The sequence below is a fragment of the Mauremys mutica genome, chromosome 3 (assembly GCF_020497125.1).
Source record: "Mauremys mutica isolate MM-2020 ecotype Southern chromosome 3, ASM2049712v1, whole genome shotgun sequence".
NCBI lineage: Eukaryota > Metazoa > Chordata > Testudines > Geoemydidae > Mauremys > Mauremys mutica.
This window is the reverse complement of record NC_059074.1, coordinates 5,473,951-5,481,586: the sequence shown is the minus strand read 5'-3', so window position 1 is coordinate 5,481,586 and position 7,636 is coordinate 5,473,951. Positions and strand designations below refer to the sequence as shown.

The 7,636-nt window shown below is 54.2% G+C and overlaps 1 protein-coding gene across 2 annotated transcripts; it reads right to left on the bottom strand.

Annotated features, from left to right (window-relative positions):
* Window positions 1-3,918: 3,918 nt before the first annotated feature.
* LOC123367189 lies at window positions 3,919-5,387 on the bottom strand. Of its 2 annotated transcripts, none has more exons than XM_045011269.1 (2): window positions 4,535-5,387; window positions 3,919-4,450 (listed from the first exon to the last, which is right to left on the bottom strand). In XM_045011269.1, exons 1-2 carry the CDS (start codon window positions 5,334-5,336, stop codon window positions 4,305-4,307), a joined length of 948 nt encoding a protein of 315 aa, XP_044867204.1. In that variant the 5' UTR covers window positions 5,337-5,387; the 3' UTR covers window positions 3,919-4,304. The 2 variants fall into 2 exon arrangements, with proteins under 2 accessions (XP_044867204.1, XP_044867203.1); XM_045011268.1 differs by having other exon boundaries at window positions 3,919-5,077; window positions 5,108-5,387.
* Window positions 5,388-7,636: the final 2,249 nt, after the last annotated feature.

The following is a 7,636-nucleotide window of genomic DNA, read 5'->3' as shown; positions in this document are numbered from 1 at the left end:
CTCCCTGACATCTCCCTGCTCCTCAACGCGCCCCTTCTCTCGGCCTCGCCAGCAACATCCCGCTTTCTCTTCAGGAGCCCAGCTCTCTAAGGCACCGCGTCCCAGCATGGCCTGTGTGCGCGCATGTGCAGTGAAGCGGAGCAGCGGGAGCAGAGAGAGCTGCCTGGCTCCTGCTCCCTCTTCACTTCCTGCCCCTACAAACTTGCTAGGGTCCATGGCAAAGGGTGCTGGGCCTCCAGCTAGGCTGCGATGCAGAGGCTCCGGGCCCTGATCCGCTCCTCCTGATCCTCAGAGTTCCTGGACAGGCCCTTCTGCAGCCCCTTGGTCTGTGAGTTCAGGTGTCAGGGCACTGGTCCACGCTGCCCTTAGTGACTCTCCTCACCCTGGGGAGCTGGCACTCAGCTTCCTCTCTGCCCTGCTCGCCACAACTGGTGCTCACCAGGGCAGAACTGCAGGTGGCTATGGCATAGCCAATGCTCCACGGAGTCTGTGGAGCTCCTTAGTGGAGTCAGCAAGGCAGCTGCGGTCCCTGAACCAACACGTGCAGGCCCTCTTGGCCACAGCATCTACTCATGAAACCTCTGCTGAGCCCCACTCCTGCTCTGGTGGCGGCGGCATCTGAATCCCCAGTTGCTACACAACTGCAAACTTCCCCTAACCCAGCAACTCATAATGGCCACACTGGGTCAGACCAAAGGTCCATCCAGCCCAGTGTCCTGTCCTCAGACAGGGGCCAGTGCCAGGTGCCCCAGAGGGAATGAACAGAACAGGGAATCATCAAGTGATCCATCCCTTGTCACCCATTCCCGGCTTCTGGCAAACAGAGGCTAGGGACACCATCCCTGCCCAGCCTGGTTAATAGCCACTGATGGACCTACCCTCCATGAACTTACCTAGTTCTTTTTTTGAACCCTGTTATAGTCTTGGCCTTCACAACATCCTCTGGCAAGGAGTTCCACAGGTTGACTGTGCATTGTTGAAACAATACTTCCTTTTGTTTTAAACCTGCTGCCTATTCATTTCATTTGGTGACCCCTAGTTCTTGTGTTATGAGGAGCAAATAACACTTCCTTATTTATTTTCTTCACACCAGTCATGATGTATAGACCTCTCTCATATCCCCCCTTAGTCGTCTCTTTTCCAAACTGAAAAGTCCCAGTTTTATTAATCTCTCCTCATATGGAAGCCATTCCTAACCGCTAATCATTTTTCTTGCCCTTTTCAGAACCTTATCCAAGTCCACTATATCTTTTTTGAGATGAGGCGACCACATCTGCACGCAGTATTCAAGCTGTGGGCATACCACTGATTTATATAGAGGCCATATGATATTTTCTGTTTTATTATTATCCCTTTCTTAATGATGCCCAACATTCTGTTTGCTCTTTTGACTGCTGCTGCACATTGAGTGGATGTTTTCAGAGAACTATCTACAGTGACAAGTATCAGAGGGATAGCTGTGTTAGTCTGGATCTGTAAAAGCAGCAAAGAATCCTGTGGCACCTTATAGACTAACAGACGTTTTGCAGCATGAGCTTTCGTGGGTGAATACCCACTTCTTCAGATGCAAGTGCACTTGCATCTGAAGAAGTGGGTATTCACCCACGAAAGCTCATGCTGCAAAACGTCTGTTAGTCTATAAGGTGCCACAGGATTCTTTGCTATCTACAGTGACTCCAAGATCTTTCTTGAGTGGTAACAGCTAATTTAGACCCATCATTTTCTATGTCTAGTTGGGATTATGTTTTCCAATGTGCATCACTTTGCATTTATCAACACTGAATTTCATCTGCCATTTTCTTGCCCAGTCACCCAGTTTTGAGAGATCCTTTTGTAGCTCTTCACAGTCTGTCTGGGACTCAACAATCTTGAGTAGTTTCATATCATCTGCAAATTTTGCCACCTCACTGTTTATCCCTTTTCCAGCTCACTGATGAATATGTTGAGTAGGACTGGTCCCAGTACAGACCCCTGGGGGACACGACTATTTACCTTTCTCCATTCTGAAAACTGACCATTTATTCCTACCCTTTGTTCCCTATCTTTTAACCAGTTACCGATCCATGAAAGGACCTTCTCTTTTATCCCAGGACAGCTTACTTTGCTTATAGAGCCTTTGGTGAGGGACCTTGTCAAAGGCTTTCTGAAAATCTAAGTGCACTGTATCTCATGGATCCCCCTTGTCCACATGTCTCAAAGAATTCTGGTGAGGCATGATTTTCCTTTACAAAAAAAAAAAAAAGTTGACTCTTTCCCAACAAATTATGTTCATTTATGTGTCTGTCCATTTTGTTCTTTACTATAGTTTCAACCAGTTTGCCCGGTACTGAAGTCAGGCTTACTGGCCTGTAATTGCCAGGATCACCTCTGGAGCCCTTTTTAAAAATTGGTGCTACATTAGCTATCCTCCAGTCATCTGGTACAGAAGCTGATTTAAATGATAGGTTACAGACTACAGTTAGTAGTTCTGCAATTTCACATTAGGTAATATTTGGAGATATCCCAATCTCCTAGAACTGGAAGGGACCTTGAAAGGTCATTGAGTCCAGCCCCTGCCTTCACTAGCAGGACCAAGTACCTACTGGGGGGGGGGTTGCTCAACAGCTGTTTGGTGGCTCGGGGAGGGGCTTGGTGGAAGGGCGGAGAGCAGCAAGCAGCAGCCTCGGGGAGGGGGTAAAGTGGGGGTGGGAGGTGGAGTGAGGGCGGAGCAGGGGTGGGAAGCGGCAGAAAGGGTGGGGCCTCGGGGAGGAGTGGGGGCCGGATCTCAGGGCAAAGCAGGGGTGGCGCACCCCCAGGGAGAAGTAATACTCAGCTCCTATGCCCGAGGGGCAGGTTGGAGCCTCCCAAGGAGACTCTGAATAAGAGCCCTTCACAGGGTTTTTGGTTTTACATTCTCAAAGCGCTTTGCTGAGAGGCGGGTTAATCCTCCAGGCAGCCGGTGATTCTTGCCATGTTACCAAGGAAAGGGAGGCACAGAGCAGGGGACTGGCCGGCCCCCAGGTCACACAGCAGCAGACTAGACCAGCGCACTCCCACTTGTGTGCTCAGAGCATCAGCTCACACTGCCGCTCCCTCAGTGTAACCGCCTGGGAGCCGTGACCTTCTCCCACCGCAGACGGCAGTATCAGAGGCACACCTGGCCAGGGACACATTAACTTCTTGTGGGCCTGGCTCCATAGATAGTGGTGGGGCGTGTGGTCACCCCGCTCCGGCCCTGAAGGGGTCGAAGCAGCCCTGGGAGAGAGCTGTGTCTGGAAAAAGGCCAGGCTGCTTGGGGAAGCCGCCGGAGGTGGGGCCACGCCCCAGTCAGACCACAGCCGGCCCTACAAGAGGGCTGAGGGCCAGGGCTAGAGACACTCTCTCTAGCTTCTCAGAGAGCGAAGGGCCTGGCTGCCTGGGAGCTGAGCAGGGCGCCTGAGGTGGAGCAGGGCTGGGGAAGGGCAGAGGGAGCTGGGGAGCTCCAGCCTGGCAAAGCCCCAGGCTGCAGGCTGAGTTAAGGGCCCACAAAGGGTACCGGGGCTGCAGAGGAGCAGCCCAGAGACAGGCGGAGGCGGCTGGTCCAACCCCCCTGCTGCTGCTGATGGTTTCCAGACTGCAGGGAGCGGGGGCTACATGGGGACTGGCAGTAGTCACTGAGGTGAGGTGGGGATAGAGGGTTGGGGGTTCCCTGGGTGGGGAGACCCAGACTGTGGGTTGCTGCTGAGGCAGAACCCTGATGTAAAGGGCACCGGGGTCCGGGAGGGACACGGGGGCCAGTGGCAGGTGAGACACCGGCCTGCAGAGGGTGCTCCAGGGGCTGGAAGAGCTAATTCACAGGACAACCAGCAGGAGGCGCCGTGCCAGTGAGCTGTTGCCCCACCACAGGCCCCCATGGGGAACGATTGTAGAAGACAGGAGACCGACACAGGAGTGGTCTTTGACACAGCACGCAGCTGCACGGGTTTTATTTACAGTATTTACAAGGTTACGTTGCAGATGGAGGTGGCTGCCGTTAGGGTACCAGCACTGGCAGCCCATGGGCAAAACAATACACACAAGTGCACATAGAATAAATTCTAAAAGAAAAAAATACAGAATAAAACACAGAGGGTACAAGGAGTGAACAAAAGCCAAAGCTGGACAAACCACCAGCAGCGCGCTGCTCCCACTAACAGGGACCCGCTCACCAGCTCGTCCTTCATGAACTACCAGGGCTTGAATTACATCATTGTATGAAATTAAGGCTGATTTAAACAACAGTTTAAAACAGTTTAACAATAAAAAAATTTCATATTTTTAATACATTTTATTTACAGCATCATTATTCATACTAGTCTTGCCAGTCCCTCCTTCCCTCCAGGCAGAGAGGCACAGAGACTAGGATCAGGACCAGCTGTGCCCCCAAAAGACCGGGCCAACCCTCCAAATCGAACCAGACCCACGACCCTCCCCAGGCTAAACTGGACCAGACCTGCATCCTTCCCCAGACTGAACCCCCCAAACTGGACCAGACCCGCATCCCTCTGCAGACCAAAGCCCCCAAACTGGACCAGACCCGCATCCCTCTGCAGACCAAAGCCCCCAAACTGGACCAGACTCTCCCCCCTTCCAGCCCAAACTGGACCAGACCCCTCTATGAACCGATCCCTCTCGACCTGAACCTCCCCACCGCCTCCCAGAACAGGGCTCCTCCTGAACCAGAGTCCTCCCCGCCCCGAATCTGGAGCCAGACAACTCTCGGGCCTCCCAGCCCAGAGCCACCCCCTGCTGTCAATCTGCTCCTGTTCTCCAAACCGAGCCGGGCCACACCTGGCTGCAGCTTGACCAAACTGGATCAGGAGCGCTGGAGGGGGGGAGATGGAGCAAGGGACACATGGGCCTCTCCCATGGGTGGGTGCTGGTGGGGGCCATGGGGCAGAAGGTGTTGGGTCTCCCCCAGGGGCGTTGGTGGGGGGATGGGGTGAAGGGACACCAGTTGCTCCGCGGGTCCCAGGCTGAGGGGGGGTGACCTGGAGCAAGAAGCACTCACTGGTCAGGATGCTCGTCCACCAGGAACCAATGCTGCCTCCTGCCCAGCATGGTCCAGCCTCTGCATTTGAATAATGGTGGGGCTGGGGCAGGTGCCCGAGGCAGCACCCTACCACCAAAGCTGCCCCAGGCCTGGCAGGGGCCCGAGAGCCCAGGGAGGTGGTGGGGGACACGTCGTGCGGGAGCCCAGCTATCTGCAGCGCGTGGCAGCCAGAAATCCAGACCCAGGCCTGCCATTGAGCCTCCCCTGACTCCCGCTCGCTTCGCCAAGTGGTCCGAGTCTCTGGGAGCTGGAGCAGCTGGGGACTCCTCTCTGCCCTGTCACCCATCCAACCCCTCCCGCTCTTTGTCCCTGACCACCCCGTCCCGGGATCCCCCACCCCTAACTGGCCCCTTGGGACCCCACCCCCTATCCAACCCCCCCTGCTCCCTGTCCCCTGACAGCCCCGACCCCATCCATACCCCCACACCTATCCAACCACCCCTGCTCCCTGTCCCCTGACAGCCCCGACCCCATCCATACCCCCACACCTATCCAACCACCCCCTGCTCCCTGTCCCATGACTGCCCCCGGGACCCCCTGCCCGTTATCCAACCCCCTCGCTCCCTGTCCTCTTACCACACCGCTCAGAGCACCAGGACCAGCAACTGCGCCTCCCGGCCAGAGCCAGCCACACCACCGCGCTGCCCGGCAGGAGCTCGCCGCCCCGGCATCCATAGTGCTGGTGGCACGGCGAGCTGAGGCTGCAGGGGCTGGGGGCTAGTCTCCCCAGCCAGGACGGTCCCACGCCCGTAGTTTGCCCACCTCTGGCCTAGACTGTAAAAGAGCCCAATGGATGTCTGAGCCAGCCAGCCTAAAAGCTGTGCCGTGGCTAATGGCGATGCCTGCCAGCCTGGGGGACTGTGCCCACCTGTGCCAGGGCAAAAGCACAATCTGCTTTTCCTCTTCTGCTTTACAAACAAATCATCAGTCATTACATCTGCCCCTTGGACTGATGTCACTGCGATTCCTGCTGTACAGATGGGGAAACTGAGGCACAGAGCGGTGAAAATGGCTCTCCCAGGGACACACAGAGCCAGTGAGTGAGCTGGGATCAGATCCCAGGCATTCCCGGCTCCCAATCCTGCGCTCAGATTGCCAGACTAGACCTCTCCCAACCAGGGACAGAGCAGGCTGCACTGGTAGCAAAGGGTCCCAAAGTAGTAGCCAGTGTTTTGGTTTTTTAAATGTCTCCTTGATATGGCGGTAGATTTAAATGCTCAAATCCCTTCTTATTTAGGGTTGTATTTAGCCTCAGTGTAAGTGGCAGTAACTCCCATGGTCTTCAGTGGGGTCTGAATTTGGTCCTTAGCTTCTGGAAGGATTTCCCCATCAGATTACAGGTGTACAATGAAATAAAACAGGGATCAATAAATAAGAATTAATAATACAGGACTTTGCCCTTTTAGAGCAGCTTTCATGGAAGGATTTCAAAGCACTTAGCAGACATTGGTTAATTAGACCTTACAACACCCCTGTGAGGTAGGTCAGTCTTCTCATCCCTGTTCTACAGACAGTACAACCAAGGCACACAAAGGGGAAGTGACTTCCTCCGTATCACGCAGTGGCAGACAACGCAGAACTCCTGACTCCTACAGAAAGCCAAATGTGCCAAAAGACCTTGCTGAACGTCCTTTCAAACAAGGGAAAGGGGGACGCTGGCCATACGGGTCCCTGAGACACCACGGATTGCAAGAGACCAAGAAGGTTTCAGTTGGGTTTCCTGAAGGAAGCCAGCATGGGGCTCTCTCACAAAACTAGGTGTGACTAATTGTGGATTAGCCAATGGGCTCATGGGACCCATGCCTGGGGCCCTGGCCAATTGGGGGGCCCCGGAAAAATGGGCACCCCAACCCCAGCAGACAAGCACTCTGTTGTACTCAAAGTGCAGGCCCTGATAAAGGCCCGGCCTGAGGCCTGAACTGAAGTAATGAACAAGACTTAGCTAAAAAGCAAAGTGAGGCGGTGAGCTGAAGGCTGGCTCAGTTCACAGAAGCTGGCAGAAGAAAGGCTGACAAAAACATATATTCACCTAGCATACCGAAGTATAAACACAGCACTAGAACACACTCTACTGAAACATTCCACAGATAACAAAAGGACAGGCCAACCCATCCCAATGACAGGGGCAAAAGGGTAAAATGATGGATAGAGTTGTTTTGATCGAACCAACATGTACAAGGTAGAAGGCGGCACCGTAATACGTAGAGAGGTTGAACCTTGCTACGTAGAAGGGTTGCACCTCAATACGTCAGGTGTGATGTGTAATCTGTGTGTAAGAATGCATTCCTGGGGCGGTGTCTTTGTCCGGCCGAGGGGGCAGTGGAAAGTCCCGCCACTGACTGAGCCGGGTCCACTGCCAAGAGGCACTTTCTCGTAGTATGCCCTGAATTAGGCTAAGAAACCTACAGGGAACTGCAATCGTGTCCGAGGTCGCAATAAACCTAGCCGACGTGGCTTTGCATCTTACTAGACTCTGTGGTTATTGTAGGTTCTCGTCGGGTCGGCTGTGTCAGCTATCTGCAGAGCTGGGGCAGCACACAGAGGGAACACACGCACGCAGCCGAGTGATATCAACATTGGAGAGAG